This window comes from Anopheles maculipalpis, chromosome 2RL (genome assembly GCF_943734695.1).
Source record: "Anopheles maculipalpis chromosome 2RL, idAnoMacuDA_375_x, whole genome shotgun sequence".
NCBI lineage: Eukaryota > Metazoa > Arthropoda > Insecta > Diptera > Culicidae > Anopheles > Anopheles maculipalpis.
The window spans coordinates 74974189-75000290 of NC_064871.1; the positions used below are offsets into that span (position 1 = coordinate 74974189).

At 42.4% G+C, this 26102-nt stretch overlaps 3 protein-coding genes across 4 annotated transcripts in view; all 3 read left to right on the plus strand.

Moving 5' to 3' along the window:
- Window positions 1-26102, plus strand: part of LOC126556500 (uncharacterized) — a 518397-nt gene that overhangs the window by 269011 nt on the left and 223284 nt on the right. The gene's annotated exons all lie outside the window — the stretch shown is intronic.
- Window positions 1-26102, plus strand: part of LOC126556088 (solute carrier family 2, facilitated glucose transporter member 5-like) — a 160171-nt gene that overhangs the window by 68927 nt on the left and 65142 nt on the right. The window lies entirely within an intron of this gene.
- Window positions 333-24614, plus strand: LOC126556267 (autophagy protein 5). 2 transcript variants are annotated; one of them, XM_050211503.1, is made up of 7 exons: window positions 333-575; window positions 645-744; window positions 814-919; window positions 991-1115; window positions 1187-1284; window positions 4134-4248; window positions 24497-24614. In XM_050211503.1, exons 1-7 carry the CDS (start codon window positions 426-428, stop codon window positions 24607-24609), a joined length of 807 nt encoding a protein of 268 aa, XP_050067460.1. In that variant the 5' UTR covers window positions 333-425; the 3' UTR covers window positions 24610-24614. The 2 variants fall into 2 exon arrangements, with proteins under 2 accessions (XP_050067460.1, XP_050067461.1); XM_050211504.1 differs by having other exon boundaries at window positions 335-575; window positions 4134-4239.

Here is a 26102-nt window from a genome sequence, read left to right on the forward strand (position 1 = left end):
CACCCAGAGCCACCTCGAAAAGGGCATCAAGCTGAAACAAAGAAAAAAGATGAAATCAAATAAAAAAAAAGGTAATATTACTTAATTAATATGACCTCTTTTAATGCAAATATAAAACGTTTTGAATGATTTAAAAAATATATCTTGCATCGCACAATTGATTCTACAACACTGCCTTGTAAAACGACCGCTTCGATTCTTCTTCTGTGAACTCCCAACACCGCACTATAAACGCATCCATCCTCGCTACCTAATCTGACAATTCACAATCAAAACAACAATCGATTTAGAATAAAAAGCAGAAAGAAACTACAAAGAAAACGGAATTGTGTTTTCGTGCAACATTCGCAGCAGTTTGCCGCTCAAATCCAAAGAATACATGCAGTAAAAGGGTGTGTTTTTCGCGTAGTGAATCCATCTCTACCATGGCAAACGATCGTGAAATATTGCGTGAAATTTGGGAGGGTAAAATTCCAGTACATTTTAAGCTATCGGCCGACGAAACGGACGTCGAGCCGGAAGAGTATTTTCTACTCATACCCCGGTTAAGCTACTTTCCGCTCGTTACTGATAAAGTAAGTTCCCCTTGTTGGTTGATAAATCTGTATCGCAACGTTAATGTCGGATTTTTGTTCCGGTTTTAGGTAAGGAAACATTTCCTTCGATTCGTTTCGAACGAGCTACAGGATGGAGAAATGTGGATGGACAGCAATGGGACACCACTGAAGTGGCACTTCCCTATAGGTGGGTGTGTTGTGTGCGGGCAACAACGCAAAGTATTAGCTTCGAATGAATTCCTTCCGTTTGTTTTAGGCGTTCTATACGATTTGCTCGTTGGTACCGATGGAACGCTGCCATGGCACGTTACAGTACATTTTTCCAAATTTCCCGATGATGTCCTCATTCGATGTCCAAACAAGTAAGTGTTGGATGTTGTGGGCGCCGTAAAAATGGCTTACTGACACTAGCACGTGTCTTTTCTTATTGCAGAGAAATTGTTGAAGCGCACTTTATGTCTAGTCTCAAAGAAGCCGATGTACTGAAACATCGCGGTCAAGTGGTATCCGCAATGCAGAAGAAAGATCACAATCAACTATGGTTAGGATTAGTTAATGGTAACGTGCACACGATAACGTTTAATCGCTTGAAGTATGGATTTATGACGCTTTATCGCAATCCGTTTTAGATAAGTTTGACCAGTTCTGGGCAGTAAACAGGCGATTGATGGAGCCTATTCCCGACCAGGACGGCTTCAAACACATTCCAGTACGGTGTTATGCCGAGGTAAGATGGTTTATGCTCAAGCTATGACAGTTAGTATGACAAACGAAGTGCTTTAATTTAACCATTTACTATTTTATAAAGATTCATTGAAGTACTGATAAGCTAGGATTAAGGACCAATTCCAATTAGATTTTAGCTTTCAATTTTAGATTCCAATAAGAAAAAAATGCACTCGATGCTATTCTTAAACATGTTAAAGCGTATATTTGGAATGAGCATTGAAGTGATTTGTAGTTTAAGTAAGTATCGAATTGCGCTATTCACTCGATTTCGTTATTGTCTACAATGCTCAACTCGAATGGAGGTATTCGATGGTAGCGGGTCCGGGTTTTCACGCAATAGGACCGTATAAAGCATTTTATCCAGATCGTACGCAATGTACAAGATTCATGTTTTGCCGCTTCAATCCAATCCTAGTAGCAAAAAGCTTTTGATACGGATACGTGCAATATGTGCATAGTTTATAGTAGGCGTTGATAATTTCGATTAAAACCGGAGACAATTTCCTATGTGAACCTATGCAATAAGGATCGTAGAATATGTGATAGTGACATAGTGAAAATAGTGCAAATAATGTGAGGGACTCGCTGTTGGTACAAGTGAACCCTAGGTACGAAGTGACTTAGTTGGCTCGTTAAGCCAAGAAGAAAAATGAAAATGGCAAACTTGAATGTTTCACTCCATAGCTGACCGATTTATTAGGTTTGACTAACTTTTTGATGAATTGAAGTGGCTACAATTGAGAAGGAGGTTGAAGGTATTGATATTTTGTGTATGTGCAATATGTGTATAGTCTATACTAGGCTTAGTCGTACGATTTTTGGTCATACGATCGTTTCAAAGTTTGTATGGGATTCGACAGATGTAGAAAATGGCAGTTTGGTTGCATGATCAAAATCTATCTAATCATATACTAGATTATATGACCAAAAAGACTATTCGATAAGTTGTCGGGACTGAAGAACAATTATAAGACTTGTCTCAACCGCTCATTTATGTTTGTTTGAATGGATGGCTTAAGCCTCCTAGACACTGAGACACGGTGCTTGCATGCAGCTGACATCATACAAGAAAAAAGGAAAATCGGTGGCTGTAACAGGTATACGGCTACAAGCATCCTTCGTGTCTGGGCGACATTATTTCCTAAGAGAATCTTTCGTCTTTCTAATCGCTCGTCTAGCAATCACGCATAATATAAAAAATTGTAAAATAATATTTTATCTAAACAAAACCATGAACCGCTCGGTGAGCCAATAATTCCATTACAGTATGTGTACAGGCTTTGGGAGGATTTCGGATTCGAGAGAAGTTTTATCCTCGCTTTCCCTGCATATGTTGGTCCCGCATCCTAGTTGTGCTTCCCATTTCCATAGGATAAATTAAGGGGAAGTCGCCAATAGAACCATAGCCCGAAGTTAGAAAGTTTTCCAAACTAATCCAACAAAAAAGGTTAACACTCCGACCTTGGAAAACCATAGCATGCCCGGAATAAGGCAAAAAATAGAGAGGAAATGCCCCATTTATCTAATTTATAACCACATTCATCACATGCGGTGTTGACAATATGGCGCAAACCGTCTTACTTAAGATAAATACAATAAAATTGCGAGCCAATACGTTGTTAGCAGATACACGGATCCGCTTGTAGGACTAGTCCTGGTCGTCCTAGGGAAAAGCCTATCCGTTTGATCCAAGTAAATCCGATAACGTTGCCTGGAACTACGCGAGAGTCCGGGATCGGTCACCCCTTCGCATGATCGACCCATGCGAACGGCGGATGCTTGCATACGGTTTGTTCCTGATAGCAAAAGTATGAATTCACTGGTTTGCATTAGATTACCAGGAAGCTATTGAATGACTATTGCTATTGAATCTTTTCTTCACCGTTTTCTCATCGTTTTTTTATGGTTGATGTGTAAATTTTAAAGCTAAATTTGCTAACAAGTTGGCAAGCAGCAAACTATAAAACAGACAAACCATACAAACAGTCTGTTTCTAATCTGTTATGATATTTTATGTACAACAAGTAGTTGAGATCTATGTTTGATGCGAAAAGATGTATTTATTTTCTAGTAGTTATAATTTGCTCTGTGTTAAATTATAAGGATATAGGGGTATTCAGATTCATTTATAAATCACTAAACTAAACACACTACTCTACTACTTATACATTACACTCTACTACTTAAAGGTAAACACGTGATAGAACAACCCTTCTGCTTTCATATTTGGGACGTTGTGCGAAGGAAAATTAAAATATGTAGGGAAACGTTCTCAGATGTTATCACAATAATACCACATAATTAAATCCTATTATGATTTCATCTGAGAATGTTATCTTAAACGTGTTGCATTCGTCAGTCGATGCTTTTTTTTATTCTTGAAGAACTTGTTATTTTCATTAGCTGCCATAAAGATATAAATATTTTATTTGTTTGAAACCTAAGAAAGGCCGATAAAGGCATATATAAAGGCAAGGCATATCCAGCTTCATACATGTATTTGTATGAAGCTGGATTAGTAGTATCAAAAAGGCGAATTCGATTTTGTTTTGTTTTAAAACACATATCATAATTCAACAAAATACTGTGAATATGTTGAAGTCTAATATATGTTTTAATATAGCAAAAGAGAACTCTCCTACAAAATTTCGTCTAATTCACAAATCACCGATCGCGGTCAAATCATAAAATTTGCCAACAAAAAAAAAAAAAAAACTGCGCTTTGTGTGAAGCATAGACCCCTATAATTATCGCACTATCACGAATGCAGTCAACCGTCTACCCACTTTAATTATCATTCACCATCTTATGCTCTCCCTCCCTCTCTCTTTTTGTTTATTCCTTCAGGATGGTACATACCAGCAAAAACTAGTCGCACCCAGCACTGCATCCGGTCAGAAGCGTCTGTTGCAAGATTTGTTGGACGATTTCTCAACACCTGTTAGGAAAGCAGGTAAGTCAGGTTAGCTTTCTACTGTTTTGTTTCATTCCCATCCGTTACCATCGCTGCAATTGCAAGTACCCAGGGCATCAAGCTATACACCCAAACAATAGCCGTTTTGCATTATCTCTTTTCTATCGTATTGGCTATTGTGACACGTTGTCCTATGGGGATTGCTTACCCTTAGAGTCGTTGCAATGGCTCCTGCATCGAAGGGATGACATTGTGAAATATTATTGGCGTTTTCCGAATTTAGGGGTGCGCGCTATTGTTTGTGAGTCACATAAGTAATACTGCCTTCGGTTGCGATCCTTGAGCAATTGAATGGACATCCAAACGAAGGGATGGATGCGAAGGACAACAACTTGCAGCAATACGTGATTGTGCGTACGTTAAGGATTACCTTTAAACCAGTGGCGCAGGTACCACGGAAAAGGTAGCCCGGACTGTACGGCTAATTTGTTCTACTGCATTTGTCATACAGCGTATCCTTGAAAAAAAAAAGCTCACATTTCCCATCACATTCGATCACGTGTAGCAGCGAGTATAGTTTGGGATAGCCTTATACTGTAGCCTGTCTCGGAAATCATGCGAGACAGCACGGAGACAGGACCGATCCGATCAGCTTTGCATCTCTGTGGGTCATCTCCCCCGGGACGCATACCCATTGTACGATGCAATCGGATAGCTAATTTTCTCACACTTGTCACCCAGGTGTGACAAAAGTGTCCGCTTCGCCAATTGGACGGAAGTGTGATATGTACCCTCGCGGACCTGATGCGATCGACGAAATTGATATTTTGTTTACGAATTTCCAACGCGCGGTCCGACCGGAATACGAAATGATGTTCAATATATTTTTTTCGTGTTACCTCTTTCTTCATCCGGAGCGAAATACGGTCGCCTGTCCGAAATGTGTCCCGCGACTCATTAATATTGCTAACGAGCGACGATTATTTCTATGTTATGTATTTAAAGCTCTCTTCTTTTTTCGATTTTCGATGCATTCGATTTTTCGATTTCTATCCTCCTGGTTGTACCTTCTCCTTCACAACTTACCTCTTTGTGCGCTACCCCACCTAACTACGGTGTGGACTGGTGGACGAATCAAAGCCAAGCGATCTGATTTGCCGGTTCGCTCCGTGGTATATGCAAATTGTGTGCCGAACGCCGAAATTTTGCGATTGGTCCAAGACCAAACAGCCGAACCCTACGTGCCCATATGTCTGTTTGTCTGCTGGCAGGTTTGGAAGTCTGCGTGTAAAGAGGAGCGATAGACACGAATTGATGTATTTTATGGCCAATTAGGATGGTGCGATCGCATCCGTTTTCGATGTGATGCGACGAAGGCCAGTAGTTGTGCACGATAGATTTAGCTGCTTTAGTAGCTTCTACAACAAATCCACCGTGTGGCTTGGGACAATTTATTACGGATGTGATTTTAGTGTTATCTTTCTTCTCCCAGTCTTCAGATCCATGTGGAAGGTGTTCCTAATTAATTATGTTTAGTTTCTCTTCTACAACATTTAAAAGTGACATGTAATAAAATTGCTCTCTTTATGTCATCAGTAAACTTTTAGATCTTCATAAACGTGTTTCAAGATATTCAACATAACCACAACCGCCAATGAAACAAGAACCAGATTACACATCTAATCAATTATGTAATTATATTTAATGAATGAACTGTTTTCCCCCAATTTGCTGCTCTCAATCACGCATTATCGATGGATGCAATGTTTGGTAATAAGTGTCTCAATCGATTGTTTGCTTATTGTGTTGCTCGTTGGATTGACAGGCAGATTGAAGAAAGCGGTACCGCGCTTCCTGACTTCCGTCTCAGGAAAAAAAAAATTGACGGTTATGACGGATCGGACGTATATATCAGCTGCAACTGACAGCACCCAATTTTCGGTCCGATCGATCACATGACACAACTTTTCCGATCATCTCGTCAAGCAGCTCAGCAAGATGATAAGCAATCGAAGAAGCGTACGGTACGGAATTATTGATGATGGTCCATTTTGGTGGAGTCGGACTTCATCACCTTTCCTTGGACCGGCTTGTCGGTGAAAATGGTTAAGAACAGCACCCAAATCACTCAGAGCATTGAGGATGCGATATTTGGACTCGTTCCCGCCGACCATGCAAATCCCTTCAGCTACGATTCCGCAAATAATAGTGCGTTTTTACGAGTACGCTCACGTACAATCAATTAGCGAAAATTTGTCCACCCCGTTCCCTCGCAGCTTACCCTTCGTTGTTCGCATATTTCATGCGGTCGCTCTAGCCGGTCGGGACGCGGCATCGGCATCGTCACCTGTCAAGTGTCAGGTGTGGTTCTTCCGCGCCGTCGTGCAGCGCGGCGATGATGATGGGCACAACCATCGTTGTCATCGTGGGGTGAGTCGCGTGTGCCATCATCGTCGTCGAATCTACGCGATGCTTCATTCGAATGTTCGTGCATATTTGTTTACCAGTTTTTCGTCGATTGTACGAATGCGATGGGACTGGCCTCATCGATTCGTTGGTCTTTCTCTACTCTAAGCTTTAAGAAGGGAGAGTGGGGATATGTTTTGGGGTGTTGCAAAATCAAACCCAACCCCAAACCGTGTACGGGCACCACCTCCCATGAAGAGTGGTGGGGTGGGACATTTTCGGGGGAAACCTTTTTTTTTTGGCTGGTGTGTTTATAAAAGGAGTATGTTTGTTGATTTTTTAAAGTCTTTGCATACATCTGTCCGCCATAGATTGGTGCAGTGGCCGGATAGGGCGGGCCATGATCGTTTATGTACGATCGACGATAAGAAGGAACCTTGCCCACCGTGGTACCACGATGAAACTATGCACCACTGAGCACCACTATCCAACAGTACAGTCTGGCAAGTGTCATCCATCAATTAGTCGTTTGTCATTCGCGTGCACCCCCGGTTACGTACGATTTGTCGATGGATAGCTTGACGTGCTGTTGTACTTCCTTTTTCTTTATAATATCTGATTTATGGGAAATAAACAGACTCGCCAGCACGCTGCTGCGTGACAATTGATACGAAAAACATTCTTGGCGTACTGCGTACCGCGAACCCTTTCCGATGGCAATTTTAAGGCTCTTTTTTCTGTCCTCCGAGCACTGGGAGCATTCCAACTGATGATGGGTGGTTCGGTGTTATATCAAACTGATTCAAATAGTCGCCTTCGTGCTCGTGACGTCAGCTACGAAACTAGGTGAGATGTGTATGGGCCCAGATGAAGACGGATGGATCGGACATAAAAGGTGTTTGCACGAGTTGTGTGAATTCAATTAATATACCAACATTTCGGTAGCATTTTTCGGAAGGCAAACAAACAAATAAATTTCAAACCTGCTTGCGGTGTGGGGGTGATTGTACTACTGCGTTCTTTTTCTGGTTCAATTGAGGTGCTGTTGTAAGCATTCCTAGCATACCGCACCGTAACTGCTCTTACCATGTGCAAACCATTGCATTGCCCTGTGATCTCTCTGCATCGAAAATAGCAAAGCATTCCGAGATTCTGGGCGAACGAAATTCTTGACTAATTTTGTTCCACACATTCGCTGTACAATTATTATCGTGTGACGATTGTTGGCAGGTTCGGCCTACTAAAGGAATTTTGCGATAGATTGCTAAACTGGTAAGCGGTTAGAATTTGAAGCAATTTTTGCCGTTACTAATTGAATTAACAATTGATTTACGGAGATCTTGCTGCTTTTGAAGTTTTGCACTTGCAATTGGCGACATAAGCAATCAGTACACAACAAGGAAATGGGTTTCGCAACAAAAAATATTTACGAAGATAAAAGGGGAAATGTCGACGAGTACATCGTTTTTAAATAAGGGACGACTTAACTTAAAAACATCGTTTTGACGATATCTTAAATATGTATATGATAAATGTTGATAATAATTTCAATTTCATTTCGTTATCTAGTCGACATGCACCGAATTTTCTCAGTATAACGGCCAGGTTGTAGTAACGGAAATAAAAAATCGAATTTTCTCTTTGAAAACTTTAATTCTAAACGTCATATGACTGATAAATGGGGATCAATTCCATTCCTACAGAGGATTGACTATCCGACCACAGGGTATCGGCAAGTCTAGTATGCCATTCGATGGCCGGCGGCTTCTGTAAGACCTAGCAGATCTTACAGAAGAAGAACTTTCAAATGAATCTATATAGCAACGCAAGGAGCGGCCCGGTAGTATAGGCGACAGTCTTTAAACGGCAGGACCGGGGTCCAAATCCCATCCGGACCGTCCCCCCGTAGTGAGAACTGATTAACCAACTACATGGTATTATCGACAGTCTAGAAAGCCATTTCGATGGCCGGCATGACCTAAGAGGTCGTTACGCCAAAAAGAAGAAGAAGATAACAACGCAAAGAAATGTAATTTTTCTTTATTGTCAAAATCTTTGATTTTTTTTTAGTTTCCGATATTACAATATTGGTCATTACAGCGATTTGCCCAAAAATTAATGATACACTTTCTCTCAAAACCTAATTTATTTCAATATCCTGTGCAATAGTATGTATGCTAAATGTTATCCTAATGGTCCTTAGTCTTGAAGACCATATTCTGTACAACATGTGCCCCAATACCTTAGAGTGAGAAAGGTTCGAAGATTTTTATTGGGAGTTTAGTACGACATCTGTTGTACATTAGCATCAAAATGTATGGAAAATCCAAACCAGAGTTCCAGATCATTTGTAAGCTTCAATCTAATTAGAGAATATAAAGACTATGCTGGGGCGACCCGGTGGTTCATGCGACAACGGTGCCGGCCTTCATACGGCAGGACCGGGGTTCAAACCCCATCCGGACCGTCCCCCCCGTAGTGAGGACTTGACTATCCAACAACGTGGTATCTGCCATTCTAGTAATTCATTAATTAGATGGCCGGCTGTTGCCTGATAAGTGGCGAGCGTTTGGCGCATCCGATCGCTCATCCTCGCTTACTTAGATCGGCTGAACCCTATTCTCTCTCACGAGGATCGGTGCATCCAAACGCTGTGCCCTAACTCCTCATTACTACTTAAGTTTACTTCTCCTCCCTTACCACAAGATAGCGAATGTGTGAGCGGCGTTTAGAACCGTGGAATCTGATAAACAGATGTCGCCACGATCTTCACACTAGGCTTTAGGAATCTGTAGTAATAAGACGACCTGACGATCCCGTGACATCGGTACAGGTATGATACTTCACACGGATGTATCAGGTATCCAATACGTCAACTCAAACGCAGGAATTACTACCCAGCAACTAGAAGCTAGAAGCAGGCTACACACCATATACGAAGACCTCAAGAGCGCCGAGGATTCCCTCTGACTCGTTGATGCAGATTTCGATCCACTATCCTGTAATTATAATACAGACTTGCTCGGAAAGATTGTATCGAGGAGTATTTTCCTTGTGGTATTTTTAACATTTGTTAATCAAAAACATTAAAAACAATCCACCTGCATAATTACACCATCGTGTTGATTAACATTCTTTGACGAAAATGATTGATATGTGCCAAATTCTTAGGAAACTTCCCGTTTGCCAGCTGGTGCGAAGTTAAGAAGAAGTTGGATTTTTATTGCCCACCGAACGGACGGTCCCACGGTCACCATCTGCACACTTGTTTGCCCGTTGACACCTTGATGATTGTTATTTTTCCACACTCAATCATCGAACCTGCCGATGCGTTTGTGACCCTGTTTAAGTACGGTATGCAAAGTGTTCCGCCCTATTCCTCCCTACCTGGTCCCATCCATCTGGGATGCATTTGCTAGGTGTTTGCGGATAAATATTGTCTTAGGAGCCTGTTCTTTGCTGCAGGTATAAAGCACCCGAAAGGACGATTAACCAGATGAAAGTGTAGCTCGCAGCTTCCCGGCAGTACCGGTGCTAGTGCTACACAAACAGCATCAGATCCTGCAGGAATGGTCGTAAAACAAAAGAACCGTCGGGTTTCTAAGAGGTGGTACCACCAGAAGGACATACGGACACGCAGCAGTGTGTCTTACGGGTGTAATGAAAAGCTAAAATAGAAGAAGGTGCATAATGATGGATCTTTGGGCCGTATTTACCGCTGCCCATTTTTCAGTCGGTGTCCTAGACGAGCTGTGTAAACGACAAGGATGACCCTCACGGGACACGAAGGATCGGCACGATGGTACCTGTGCGCCTCCAGCCAACCCCAGGGACTGCTGTTTATTCAGAAAGGTGTGAATATTTTATTACCATCGTAAATGTATAAATAAGGCACCGGCAGGAAGATGCACCGGCAGCGGCGCAGAAGAACAACAGGCGCATCCTACATGTGGCGGGCTGCTTTTATGTTGCTTTGCTCCTTCTTTTGCCCGAGCGCCTTATTTGCAAAGGAATTGAGAAGGTGTTTGGTGGCATCTGAGGAAAGCAAACCGGTGCATTCCAGCGGGACCGGTGCATTCGTTCGCTGCGATGCCACGGTTGTCCGTGCGCCTACGGCACTAAGACACACCACGAGAAAAGCGAGAGGTAATGTGAGCCAAGTGGTGATTTTATTGCTTTCTTCTGTTCTGTATGCCGGAGTCGGTGAAAAGCGATTTTGTAGGGAACGATTTTTTGTTTTTTTTTTGCGTAGAAGGTAGCCGTCTCTATGCTGGTAGGGAAGGACTAGAACCGAACCAATACCACCAAGATTCACTGACATTGTTCTTTTCGTACCAAATTCTTGAGACTTTCCCAACCTGCCGGGAACTCACAAAATCGTGCCGCTCCTATTCACAAAACTCCGACCCCGGAAAGGAACCTGCCCGGATGGACGAGAGTCGCACAGCAACAAAAAATGCAAATGCATCTTTTTTCGAGTAGCATCGGTTCAAAGTGCGTCTTCGGCGTCGTTGTTGGCAGAATTGCGGCGCTGCGTAGGTATCCACCGTACCTGTCATTCATGAGCCAGCGGCTCTCTCCCACGGTTTTCCGTGTCGGAAACCAATATCGGACTCTCCGTTCGGGTTGTTATGGGACGGATTTTCTTGAGTCAGTTAGAAAATTTGCATAAATTATTATGATTATTTCTTGCAGCGTAGCAATAGGTGCACATGGCGTAGTGCCTTTGAATGGCGGGCTCGATTGTGCCGGGGAGTGCCTGATGCATCTTCAAAATGCAACAGCTTGGGGGGTAGTGTAACTGAGCACTCGTCGGTTCATGGCTCTTTGTCTGTGTTCGTGCTTGCTAATGCTATTTGAATGGGAAATCATTTAGCTTTGACGCTATCATCCGTTCGCACTGATGGAACTGGTGGCTGTGGGTTTCCCTGCAAGATAAAAAAAAAAGGATTTAAAACAGGTACATATACCGTTAAAAGAACAATCAAAGAAACAGTGCACAGTGCATTGAAACGGTCAAAATATGGACGTGTGTGGTAATTAATTCGGATACATTTAAGACACACTAAAAGGGTAAGAGCTTTACCCGGTACCCGGTGTTAAGCCTATTTATATTTTTTTACTGCCTAAAAAGACTTAACAGAATTACTGCTTTGCGTCTGAAACCCAAAATAGTACAGTTTTTCCTCTACATACGATTTTTCAACCTTCGCTAACTATGATTTTCAACCACTGAGGTGAATTGCTACAAATTTTACCCACGTGACTCAACCGTCACCGATAGCTGTGTGCATGGTTGGAAGTTTTTGTTATTTATCGGCTAACGATGCAGTGCAGCGATAACGTGGCACCCTCGCGCAACATTATCAATCATCGCGAAATAGATTATCTCATTTGTTTTAATTGAAAACCGTGATTCATTGGTAATGCTGTTTTTTTTTTTTAAATTGAGAACATGTTAGAACATGATAGAACTACAACAAATATTGTGTGATGTTGTTTGTCAGTTTAGACTTCCATAGGCTGAAGTCTTTTTTTGCGGTGTGAAGATCGGCGCCGTACATGTATGTACAGATTGTAATATTATTCATTGATTTGATTTATTGATATAAGTTCGAGCCTTGAAATTGAAAATAGTGTGGCACATCCTGACTATAGGTTGAAATATTTAAGGTTTTACGACACCTTCTCCCTTCTAGGAAATAATATAGTTCTGTCTATAACAGACAGAACTGAACAAGGAAAATCGAAGCTATTTCGCTTAGCTTTTTAACTTAACGTCCTCCAGGACCATGTCAGCCATATACTGTTTTACTAGGCATAATAGAAAACATTTGGCTCGATATTCAGTCCTCACCATTTAGGTGAATCCTAAGGAGAACTTAGGTGTCAAATCTACGTAGTTGAATAGTGAGTCTCCTGATGGCTTTGTTATTGTATAAATACTGGGGCATCCCGGTGGTGATGTAATAATGGCGTCGGTCTTTACACGACAGGACCGGGGTTGAAACCCCTTCTGGATTGTTCCCCCGGAGTATAGCCTTAATCTCCTATAACGTGGCATCAGCAAGTCTACTAAGCCCTTCGATGGCCGGTGCGACCTAGAAGGTCGTTAAGCCAAGAAAAAATATAAATAGCGATCAGAATAAACGTCTGGAACGGTCAAGATTGGTCCAAAATAAGGATCGTTCAAGAATTTCCCAGGATATAATCGACATTTTTATCCGAAACTCACTGTCCTAACCTCTAGCGGAGGATCTTGACTCAAAGAATATCACAGCTTGAAATTTTTGCATACGTTGGAAACAAATCTTGAACAAAGTGATGTTTCTCGACTGTTTTGACTCAAACTGCACTTTGATTTTGATTTGTTATTGTTGTAAACAAGCGGTGTTTACACCGACCGCTGCTGTCATTGTCGGAATTTAATGTCGAAATTCGTATTTACGAAGTTGTCGGAAGAAAGCTTCGCGGTCGGGATAACTGAGTTCCGCGGTGAGTGAAGGACCAGGACGAGAAATAGGTTGATAAAAGGGCTGAACAACGCGTGAGCGGTATTAGTACCGCTAGAAAACCAGGAAATAAAGCAAATTTTTGGTTCGCTCCACTAAAATAGCGTTCCCAACTAATTCTAGACTTTTTTTAACTGTGTTTTCTACAGTTATGTTGATAACTTTGTTACATTTTATCTGTACGTATTAAATATAATAAGGCTCTGGGCCACGAGAGCTGAGAAAACTGTGTAAGCCTTCTCAAAACAGAACTTTTGAGGTTTTGCGAAAAAAAAATTCACGCAGAAAATCCACGAGAAGAAGTTGCAAAAAAAGTGGTTAAAATTTTGACGTTTGCTCGAGACTGGCTTGTTTATGTGTCACAGACCGGCTTGTTTATCTGTGCGAGAGCTTGTTGTTGCTTTTTTTTTGACAGTTGATAAAACTAATCAACTTTTTCTCAGCTCTCGTGTTCGCGAAGAGCAGGTCAGGACAAAGATTTTAGTATGAAAAAATCATTGGCATCAGTATTTGGTTTTTACTAGTCAATTGGCCCGGTTACAGTGCTACGCAACGTGACTCCGACTACGCAACAAAACTCCGTGGTTAACACCAGGGTGTACGCTTTTCTGGGATGCATATTCATATTCGAATTTGACCGGCTAATAACTTAAGATATGAAGCATTTTGGGGAAAATGGCAAGCGTTTTTGTTGGCTTCCACTGTTTCCCAGGAATGTTGTACCATAGCAGTCGTCGGGTTGGCTTTGCAAAACGATAATGAGTCGGAACTTCTTGATATGTCATTCTGCATGTAGCTGTATCGTTGGCCATTAGCTCAAAAAGTTAGTTAGCGCATTAGCATAGTGTTATGCAGTGATGGATTAACCTACGGGCGAAGGTGGTGGCCCCAAGTGGTCTCGCTGAGCATGGGGGCCTCGCCAACCAGCGATGCTTTGTCGACCAGGGATGATCGTCGACCAAAGATGACTCCTGGCCCGGCTACCTCGTGGCCTGGAGAGCCTCGGCGATCATGGAGAGGGAGATTCTTCGGGCAAGTGGGTCCCGCCGGACAGAGGAGCTTCACGGGTTCGCGATCCTCCTATGAGAATTATACCTCATAGGAAGTGTGATTTTGGAGAAACATTGTAGATATCATACGGAGAAACTTCACATCCAAGTAGGGGTAAAGTCTACTCGAGTCTGCGGCGCCGGGCTTTCCCATACCATTCCCATTTGTATAAATAAAAATTTTACATCCAAGTAGGGGCAAAAATTACGCTTTGCTCATTGCAAAATGTATTTAAATTTAATTCAAACATTTAATTTGTTCAATTACCTTTGCCATGTGTTATTTTTTGGTGACAAATATTGTTCAACTTTCAATTTCCCACGCTACACACCACCCAACACCGGCCAATCATCATTCATCATATTGATCGCGTTACATCATATTAGCAGAAGCAAAAACGCTGCACAAACATTACACCGATTGGAATGCAATCAACTCTCCCAATATAAAGCGAACGACAAATACACAATGTGCAACAGTGCACTCTCCCTTTTTTTTCTACAAAGCAAAAGGGGGCAAAAAATCGCTTCACCCCAAAAACTGCGTCATCGATCGGCTGATAACGAGGGAACAGTATTTGAAAATTAATGTTTGTTAAACGGTTGTTTCGGTTGTGAAGGTGTAGGTCAGCCAGCCGATGTATACCGTTTGAACCATCACCCCCTTCCCCCCCTCCCCCCAGCGATGTAAGCTTATCGCGCTTTGCTCGGTTGCACTTTGGAGCGCAATGTGTGATGGACAATGTTGCTGTTCCTGATTTGGGTGGTGTTTTGTGTAGGGTGGATTGTGATATCAGAACTTCCACGTAAGAAAAGGCAACAACAACCATCCGGGAGGGGAGAGAAAAAAAACTCCCTCTTGGCGCCATTAGGAACTCTTCTTATCGCAGATTGTGTGGACCGATTCCATCATCGGGGGATTTTTTTTTTTTTTCGGCACGAATTTGCTAAAGGTCGTGTGTGTATATTTGGGTTGTTTGTTTGTCACATGGCTATGGCGGACGATTTTCGTCCGTTGATAGATAGATCCCTGGGATTGTTGTTACCGGCGGGTGACTTTTGCGTTACAAATTTTCTTCGTTTTTTCCTCCCTCAGAGCGAAACGCTCTCGTTATTGCCTGCGGAAGAAAAAAAACGGCAATCAGAAAGCACAAACCGAACCGAACCGGTGGCCAACATTTCGATGGGCTGACATCACGAGCACGAAATAAAACAATGACCTAATCGGTCATCAGCGTATTGCTCGCTCGGTCACCCGCCACCCCCCCGAACCAGAAGGCAAAGACAAGTGCGCAGAGCGCACACTGCCAACGGAAAAGAGATTAGCCATCGTGTCGCCCCGTGCAAAAAGAACCGCGCAACAAATGAAACGAAAATACGGCAAACGGTAGGGAGAGGTCGTCTTAGATTGCGTGCGAACTAACACGTCGTACACTTTTGTACGTTTCGAGCGCCCTGCGCAAGTTGGCCCTTTTTTTTCCTTTCCTTTTGGATTGATTGGCACGCGCGTGTGTGTGTGGCTTTGAATGGGCAAGGGATTGGCGAGTGGTGCGGAAAAGGGTCGATCGAAGTGGCGCAAATTTTACTTGAAAATAAACCTTCTCGTGGCGCTCGATCGTCAATCATCACCAAGCACTTAACGATTGAAATGTTAGCAAACCGATCGCGCAAAATTTAAACGAAGGTATTTCTGCCTGTTCAATGCATTGACACTGACAAGGGCTGGGTGCGTGCGTGAAGTGAGGCGATTTTCTTTTCGATTGTTCTTCGTCACCACATTACGCATACTTTTGGTGGTAGGCTTTAAACGTCCCCCTTGCTCTTTTTCACTGTATCACGCACCACCAAAGCAACTGCGGTGAGGACGAATGAAAGGGAAAGCTTGTTTTTGCGGCCTTTTTTTATGACCCAAAACGATTTTGCGTTTGTTCTTTGCCGCTTGAATGTACGCAAATTTAACGTTAACGCCAACAAAACACCAGCCTAAAAGAAAGCGTTTAACAGGTCCAACTAAACACTTTTGCTGCAGGGCAAAACGTTTGCGATTTGATATTATTTTTAGTCATTATGGTTGGTTTCATATTACGTGTTAATTAACGGTTAGTAGTTTAGTGGAATTCTAAAATTGTTTCATTGTATTTTTCGATGGAATACTATGTTTTTGGATATTTTTAAATGACTGCTTTTCGATCTCTTAGTAATTAAATTACTTAGTAAAAATGCTATAAAATATTTTTATGGTAAACAAGAGAGTCTTTTCTAATTCCGTAAAAAAAACAGTTCCATGTTCCAAAAATAATTGTTATAGGCTATGATGAATGAACTTCTTTTTTCCTTAAATGCTTAGTACAATTTTTAACTAAATGTTTTACAGTAAAAAACATTTCGTTGGATAGTCAGTTCACACAACATAGATGGAAATTCAGATGTCAAATCTACGTAGTAGGATAGTGAGTCCTCTGGTGGATTTGTTATTGTACTTAATGTGATTGCTCCACATTTTTTTAGACCTTTGGCAGTGTTGTTGAACCGTTTAAACATTTAGTAGCTTAGTATTCTTAGTAAATTAATTAATCCGCAAAAATACTATAAAATATTTTTATGGTAAACAACAGAGTCTTTTTCAATTCCGTAAAAAAACACGCAGTTATTTCGATTGGTAAATTACTTCCTTTTTTATTCCTCAAATCCCGTATTTAAACCAAAACGGGTTTGACAGTTAGACGTCGGTCTAAAAATGGGTTTGTAATTTATGAAATGCGAGGTCGTCCCGGCTTGATAGCAAATAGCAAAAGAAAGCATGTAATTTGTGATGTTTTGAGCCCGCATATCCTTGGAAAACTATTTTTCGGTTTAAATTTTGAAACCAGAAAACGAAATCTGATAAATGAGTTACCACACAAGCGGAATGAATTTTGCTGTCAAAAGCTCATATTAACAAATAAAACCCAAAATCAGCCAACAAAATTTGCTCCCGTGTAAAAACCCCCTAATTTCTCACTAATTGTTTTTGTTCTTAAATATTTTTATTTAAATATTTAAACCAGAGAGTCTTTTTCTATTCCGTGAAAAATGAAAACTTATTTGATAGTTTACACAAATAATTATTAAGGGCTATGACAAATTACTTCTTTTTTATTTCCTAATTGCTTAGTAAGCAATTTTTTTTGCTATAATTTTTTTTATGGTAAAAACGAAAGCCTTTTCTTTTCCTCCTACAAAATCATAACAGATTCTCTATTTGTCATTAAATGTGAAGTGATTTCAGTTTCATAAAAAAATACAATCCTTAGAATTATATTTTTGAATGAACACTGCTTTCTTTATTTTTGATAATTGTTCCTAAATGAGACGTCATCAACGCTTATCCTGTCCATCACGGTTTTTTCCCCGCAAACGTCATCGGGCAAAAAGCGTGTACTTTTGAGGCAATTTAATTTGAAATATTTTTTTACACCACCGCCAGTTACTGCCTTCTCATACAGACCGCAACACGGATCGCGGAATCGCATCCTCTTGGCAACTTGGCACCCGTTAACGGGGGGTTTTTTTTTGGTCGTTTTTGCTGTCACGCGCATCGCTTCATGCGAAAAGCATCTGCTCTAGGGGTTGTGTGTCTTTCATGTTTTGTGTTGAATTAGAAAAGTGAATAGTTTGTGCCCCGCACAAGCAGCGACGCAGCGATCAATGGAAGCGTGGGGTGGAGGAGGGCGCTAAATAGGACACTGAGTGCAGATCCGGTCGTTTGTAGTGTTTTTGTGCAGCTCTGAAAGCGGATTGCCAAAGACATGTTGACCGAATCCGTGTGGCTGCTGTAGCTGTTTGTGCTGTAGATGCTTATCCGTAGATAGTATGCCACTAATTAAAAGAAATTGTTTCTTGATTTTATAGTATTATGGTTGCTATAATTTATTAGTCTAGTATTATGGCAAAACAATAATTATTGCACGCGGGTACTATCAATATTTACAAGCTGCTATAATTTGTACTTAGATTAGTTTTATTGGTATTTTTCCCTATAGAAGCAGTTTTCATACCTTAAGGATAGCTGAATAACGCCCATTAGGAGATTCTCGGCTGAGATGGCGCATTGCCTCATGGTTGCATCATGCAACTGCACATGCGGATCCGCACAAGGTTTCTGGCAAAGGTAGGGGAGGGCGCCCCCAGTAGAGGAAGACACGATTCCTAAGTGAGCATTGAGAATGTTCGCCTTTATTTTGGCAACCGTAATTGCAATCGAAAACAGAATCCGCCCAACCTCAGCACCATCTCACCAGCAGCACCGGCGTGTGACATCTTGATGTGGCGTGGTTGAGTGCTTCGTTTTCTTTTCGCTCTCAGCTTCTTCCCCGGTGCTCCTTGTGGCAGTAAAACGGTGACTCAATCGCGCTCAAAATATCCTTTCGGATGAGGCACCCACATGAAGAGGGGGGACGGAGGTGTTGAGTGAGTAGCGAAACGGAGGACACACCCACCTAGCCCAACGTCTTCGTGCAACACAACAACAACAAAAAAAAAGGGCAAGTTGTGGCGGTGTTTGGCACATTACAGACAAATTGAGGCCTGCAAAAATTCCGCCCAACAGCTACTACGTGGTCGCGGTACAGAAGAGCGGCACCGGCTGCCAGGGGCAGTGGGAGGGGCCGTTTTTTCGAAAATAGATCATCTCAACCGACAACAACCATCTCATCCCACCATCAGCGACAACGGTCAACGATTTGACGTACATCAAACGAACTCGGGTACTTGAGAAGGGGGTGGTAGATCACATCCCACCGTCCATCTCTCCGTTGCACATCCACCCTTCACGATCACGGGTGTGGGGTTATGTGCTGGTTAGCCAGAAAGGGCTTTTGAAAATCGATCACGAGCTATTTGCTGCTGGGGTTGGTGTATAGGTTTTCGCTGTTACAAAATTGAACGTCTGTTGGTGTGTCGACGAGCCTACTCGTCCGTACAATCGTACAATCGATTGGCTTCGTCCTACGATTGTCCTTTGAGCGTCGTTTTCCTCCCATTTAGGGATGGATTATCAATGTTTCCGGCGAGGGTGGCGCATACCACCAAAAGATTGAACGTTCTTCACCAATTCCACTGCCGAGTTGCCGGCTCGGTCGTGGCAGACAATGTGTCTTCAGTGACCGGCCGTGTCACTGTCGGTTTTGCCAAAACCTGTGCGGTGTTGGCGTGTATCGTGTTTGGGTGGGAGATTTTAAATTTATTTTTAAACGCAACTGAACGGTCACCGGTCATTATCGTCGAGTACTGTGCTTACCTGGCGGTGAAGAGGTTTGACGTGATTTTTCCGACTAACAACGCACCGCGCGCGCGCCCAGCTGGTCAGCAATAATGTGGTGGTCATTGGTCTTGAAATGACGTACGTTGATAGGATCATGCCACGCAACACGGCATGGGTACATGGAAGGGTTCCGTTCAGCTTTTGGGGGTGCATGACTCCGTTTCGTTCAAGCTGTTTGCTACACATGAAAGGGGAAGTCCAAGTTATGAATGGGAACGATCGATTTTGATTTTGCTTGTTGGAAGTACAGCTGAATGATCCTTTCATTTGCTGCACTGTACTGAAATATTGTAAGAGAACTGATTCGTGGCATCGACATTTGTGTAAACCTTTCAGATTGAAGCCGATAATTATATGAAAAATGGTTCGATACCTTGATTTTTGGTCAAAATATGCTTAAAATACAAAGAAAAGTCAAATCAAAATACATTTTCAAGACATTTTACGTGATTGTACGGGGTATTCTTTCGAATGATTGCAATCAACAGTGATTTCGAAGCTAAATTTCTTATTTCACTGGGTGCTCAATTCGATGAATCCTCAGCATTTAAGTGTTCATTGTTACCGCTTGTGAAAGTTACTGTAAGAAACAATAGACTAGAGGTTTCCTACGAAAGATATTGATCCGCAAAATGTGTAGGCAATTTATATCTTCTTCTTGGCCTGCTCAGGATTGAGCACGTCATGTCGACATGGTCAGTTCTAGGAATCTCGGTCTAGGATTGCAGTCCTCCATCCACGGCTGCATCGGATCTCCGACAGGTTTGACTCCAATTGATCCAGCCAACGAGTTCGCTGTGCTCCTCTATGACCCGTGCCGAACGGGTCGCTGAAGAGCACCATCTTGGTGGGGGCATGAGTCCGGCATCCTCATCACGTGCCCCAGCCAACGTTTCCTACCGGCTTTGACTACCGTCAGGATATCAGCACCGCCAAACAGCTCAGCTAGCTTGATATTGATTCTCCTTCGCCAAATGCCCTGCTTTCACACACCGCCAAAGATAGTCCTTAGCACTCGTCGTTCGAAAATGGCGTCCTGCGGCAGTATAGTCCAAGACTCTTACACGTAGAGGACTACTGAATGTATCGAGGTGCGGTAAATCGTGCATTTTGTGTGTTGTTGGAGTCTTCTAGATCGTAGGAGTTTGTGGAGTCCGTAGTAGGCACAATGCGAATTCGGATTTCGCTGCTTACGTTGTTATCCGAAGTTACGATCGTACCAAGGTAGCAGAACTCCTCGACCACCTCGAGATCGTCGCTGATACTCTGCTTCCGAGCCGGGCTCTATCTCGGTCAGAGCCTCCGGCAAGCAGGTATTTTGTCTTTGTCGCATTGATCCTCAATCTAAGTCCATTGGCCTCGCCTTTCAGTCGGGTGGACGCCTCGCACACCGCCGCAGTTGTCCGTCCGATGATGTCGATGTCATCCGCGAAGCCAAAGGACATTTCTATCCTTGATGTTTTTGCAAGGAAATCAGATTTCCTTGTTCTCAAGGACTCAGTTCAGCCCCATGATGTGTGGCATTATTTTTGTGTGAATCTACAATGAACCCATCGTACATGAACCCACGTACGGGATAATTGTTGTATTGTATTTGCATTTGTAGTACTAGTCCTCGATATTTAAGGAAAAATTATGTCAGTCGCTATATATTTTTTTATGAGTACTAAACATTAGCAAATAAAGCATTTTATACATAGTGTGCAACAATCGGGTGGTATCATATCATACAATAATTGACAACTAACTCTATTTAAGTTCTCATCTTGTTAGAAGTTGCCGAATGGAGTAAAAGATTCACTCCATTTAATATTTTTTTACAAGCGAAAGACGAATACCTCCAATATTAGGCGATTTCTCAACGGACGCCATAAATGAACTGCCCGAGAAGCGCTTCAATAAACGCAGAAGGTTAATAAAGTAGCATTCCACACCTCTGACACAGGCGAAAGAATTTCGATCTTCAAAGCCTTCAAAAAACGGTGCACCGCAAGCCAAAAATTCCTCCGATCTACCGGGGACCGGGATGGTGAATGGAATTTTTCAATTTTAACCCAACGGATCATCGCCGCCGATCCGCGCCAGGTCCTGCAAAAGGCCTGCTAATGAATTATACCGTGATATGGGAAGAAAAAACGGAGAAAGAGTAATCGGCGGATTGGTATGTGTCAAGATGCTGCCCGAGCTGGATAAAAGAGCTAAAAATAATATGCGCCAATCGCCAAACGAGCAGCGCTACGGTGGATGGTTGGTGTGCCCGCCCCAAAAACGTACCCTTCCGATTGACAGGATCTTCCATGCGGCAATCAGCTCCAGAATGATCGGCGGATTTAAATCGGATCCCGCCGAAGCAGACGGGCCTCGGAATTGGGTGCGGGTTTTTCTTCTTGGAAGCAGAGAAAGATCTTACCCGTGATCGAGATGGAAATGGGAGATTATTTTGAATGATTTTCATTGTCCCGCTCCGTTGGCGTTGGGTTCCCTTCGCGAACATGGAGAAGAAGGTGCGAGAAGGGAGTGTTTATAGGTGCGAAATAAGCCACGAATGGGCAAAGAAAAAAGAACCCGTAGGGCCACTTTAAGCGGTAATCTTGATGTGTTTCTTTTTTTTTTTTTTTGTTAAGGTTAGGTTTCTTCTAATTTTAATATTTTTTGTTAAATTGCTTCAGGCGAGCTCGCAAAAAAAAACCACGCCTCGATGTGTGCCGCCTTGCAAAAATGAAAGATAGAATGATCTTGCCGTTAGGGCAGGGTGGCGTCATCCGACAACGAACCCGTGGAAGTTTGTTAAAATTAACACACGCTTAACACTAACCCACAAAAACACACTTCCACAGCCAGAGGTCTGTCAGAAAGGGGGAAAAAAGCTATCCTGGGCTCCTCAACGTCTCGCTGCTTCGGGTGCTATCTTTTCCATCATCACTTTGGGTCCACGTTCTGTGGAATTTGTCTTTCCTTTTTGGTCTGTAAGCTACGGACGTTCGTAAGCGGTGAACTCATTTCAAAGCAATTTTCGATCCTCGTCGTCCTCTTTCTGGAATTGTAGTTTGAAGCGGTGAAGTGAAGCACCCTCGAGCAGGTCGGTTTATTAATTTTCTAATCGCTCTTTGACGAGCCTTTTGGCGCAGCATCGCTCGTTCATTCTCCAACCGCATAGAGCATCTTGGAGGACCGGTTTGAGCTACAAGAACCGTCGCTCAACCACGTGAAGTTACGGGTTCACATATGAATGTGAGGGGGAAGCTTGAAGAAAGAGCTAAGAACACATCAACACACACACATACACACGCTCTTGCTTCAAATATACAATGCCCGAAATCAGACTTGTGAGTTGGTAGAATTGCCGAAATGGACGAGAGCTCCAACCGAAAGAAAAGTTAGATGCTCTCGCCTGGAATGTTGTTAAATCGTTTCAACAAGGAGCAAAACACAAACGCCATCCACATCTCCGATGGCACCCAGGCACCGGCCGAACTTAGGCTTCCTTTAACCCTTTTCTTTCTGTTGCGGCGGACCCCGGCGCAGAGCTGTGCCGCAGCAACTATTTAATAAACCAAATAACGAATTAAGAATTTCTCGGAATCGCGGGCCTTCCTCAAATGCGCGTGCAACAAGGGTCCGAGGGACTGCAAGTAAAAGGGTTTTTTGGTGGATATTTTTCTCCCGAAAACCATAATCTCCACCGAAACCGATGGGTGGTTCTTGATGAGGGGATGCTGATTAGCGTGAAAAGAGAGAATGTGCAAAGAAGATGTGGAAGGAAATGGTTTAAAATTGTTTCATTGTTGGGTGTGGGTATTATTCATCTGGATACATTGGGAAAGGAAATAAGAATTTTCAAAGAAGTTTTTATGTTGTGCATCTCGACCACGTTTTTTCAATGACTTTGAGCATTATTTAAAAAAAAAAACAAAAATCAAAAACACGGTCAATACTATGCTTGAAGCTGTCAAAGCTGTCAAGTCTGTAAGCAACAGATGATAACTTAAGCTTTTTTGAAGCATTTTAACTATGGCAAGTAAGCCTTAATAATAGCTGGAAAATTATCTCTGAAGTCACATAAACCCCCATAAAATTGAAACAATTTGTAAAGTTACTGAAATATTCACTTTACTGGTTCAAATTAATGCTGATAGCACAGCTCCTAATGGTTTCGGATTTTTTTCGCTTGGTCCTGTCAAAATTTTATATGGAGTTTGACAGATGACAGAAGCTTACGATGTTTTGGACTGTCGAAACAAAACAAAATTTTTTTTTTCAGAAAACCATGCGAAAAAATCCGAGCGATTGAGCTGTGCGACCAGCCTAAGATATTCTTATTTTATTTATTTTAAGTTTGTGACGTACGTTTTATTTTCGATTATTTTTATATCCACATTTAATTGGGTAATTACGGCTTTTGACGCCTGTTTTTAAAGTTCTTTGTTTTGTTTTGTTTGTTTGTTGAAAATTTTATGAAGTTTTCTATTCTAGCGAGAGAAATTCTAGTAATTCTATACGCATTTTTATTATCTTTCTTGTTTTACTCTGGTTTGGTTCTTTTCATATTTATGTCATTTTGAGTTTATGCTCATTTTCATTTGTGTTGATAGTCCATAAAAAAACTTATCATGTATTGTTTTTTCCCTCATTCCCATTCTAAAGATAACCCAGAATCCCGGGAACATGTTTACTCATCAAAAAGGCATCGAAGAATTTCTACATTGTCACAAACCGGTTATGTTACCATATTCGGAACATACTTAGATCGTTTGATTTTATTTTTTGTTCCCCAGTGTCGTCTCCTTCTACGCGGCCGAGATCCTAATTGGAAAAGATATTGGTGCTTATGTTTTGTGCTCTGGTGCCCGGAGTCTAGGGCATTTGGGGAGGGAGCCTGAAGAAGGGAATAATGGGGGAGTGTCTGATGTTGGAGCTTGTTGTTGCCTTTTTCAGAACATCCACACACGCACACACACACCGCATGCACATGCCATGTCGATGCTGTCCCCCGTGCTCATAATTCCACCTCTCGTTCTCATCCACAGTCGAGGCAAGAACCCATGGCGTTACCGTCCCGGAATCGACTCCACTCCAGTGGCTCTCGGAACACCTCAGTTATCCGGACAACTTTCTGCATCTCTGTCTGTCGTACACCTAAACGGGGGGTTAGGTGGCGTGAGGCATCATAACCCAAACCCCAAAACTCCGTGATCATCATACACTCGTCGTCATCATCGTTCGCCCCCATACCATCTTACTCTACGCACTCTCTACCCTCTGCTCGTCGTCCTTGTTTTCTTCCGGATGCCTTTGCCTGGCGCCTTTACCACCACGCACCAAAAGGAGCGGCCTGAAATGATCGCGTTCATCACGGTGGTTCACTCTCCGGATTCCGGATGATGGCGTCATATTCATTCCCACGCATCGTGCGGTTCGTTCGCCAGACACTATGGAACCGTTCCAACAAACCAACCTTCTCAACCCCCAAACCAAGTCAGTCGGTGGGATGAACACGCCACACCGTGAGTGAGCAAAAGTCGTCGATTGGGTGAGATAAGGTCCCGGGGCTCATCACTCACCGTTGCTGCGATCTCGCCCTGCTCTCGGTCGCCATTTGGAGCCGCCGTGGTCGCCGCTGCCGCCGCCTTTTGCTTGCTTGACATTTATGTCTAATTATACGATTATCGTTTCTCTTTTTCGCGCCACGCTTCCTGCGACTCGAATGCAGACGAACCCTTGGCCCGCAAGCGCTTGGTGTGCGTGTGTGCAAGTGAAGCACCATTAATGTTGTCATAATAAGAAGGTAAAATATATGCATTGCGGCTAGTTACCTTTATTCCATCGTGTCTCTTTGACGGGGCGGGCGTTTTTATGCGTTTTGTGTATGCTTTTATTTGATCTTGGTGTTGCGCTTTTTTTGCTGCCTTTGAAACAGCTTCTTACGCTTTTAAAAGGCGTTATGACGTTCGAAAGAAAGTGGGTTGTGTGTTGAAATATGACACACGGTTTAAAAAGTAATTAAGTATTGTTTCATAATACCATGATGACAGTAGTGACATTGATTAGTCTAGTAGAATTCATTTTCATCTTAACCTATTTTATCATTAGTTAAACCTTTCCAATCCACCAAGTAACATCCTACTTTACAGCACATTAGGACCACCCGTAAGCATTCGGCATGAGCAATTTGCATTTATGTTTTGCAGGAGGGTGATAATTTTCGCAGCTTCTGGAGTTTTCCGATCGTCCTAGGTGGCGGAATGGCACGCTTCGTTTTTGAAATGTGCGCCGTAAACGTGTCATGAGTTTGTTGACCTCCTTTCAATGGCGTAAGATGCTTGCTTTATTAATGTTTGATTAGTGTATTTTATTTTATTTTCAATCATGGCTTCCTGTGAGTCATTATTTACATTTTCAAGAATCAACCAATTTTTTCTGTGTTTGAAATAATATTTCTAAATCAGGTATGAGTTTTTGTTGTAGTTGGATGTTTACGCTTTCATTTTCTAAAGACATTTATTATACTTTTTTGATAAATTTCCATGACTTTAGTTTTGGATTATATTTTGAGGTTGGTTATTTCTGTTTTGAGCACGTGATTGATTTGTAAAAATTTAAATCCAATATGAAGACTCATTGGCGTATGTGTGA

Coding starts and splice junctions, on each gene's coding strand:
- LOC126556267 (XM_050211503.1), top strand. CDS start 426: ATGGCAAACGATCGTGAAATATTGCGTGAAATTTGGGAGGGTAAAATT. Junction 576..644: donor TTCCGCTCGTTACTGATAAA/GTAAGTTCCCCT, acceptor TTCCGGTTTTAG/GTAAGGAAACATTTCCTTCG. Junction 745..813: donor GAAGTGGCACTTCCCTATAG/GTGGGTGTGTTG, acceptor CGTTTGTTTTAG/GCGTTCTATACGATTTGCTC.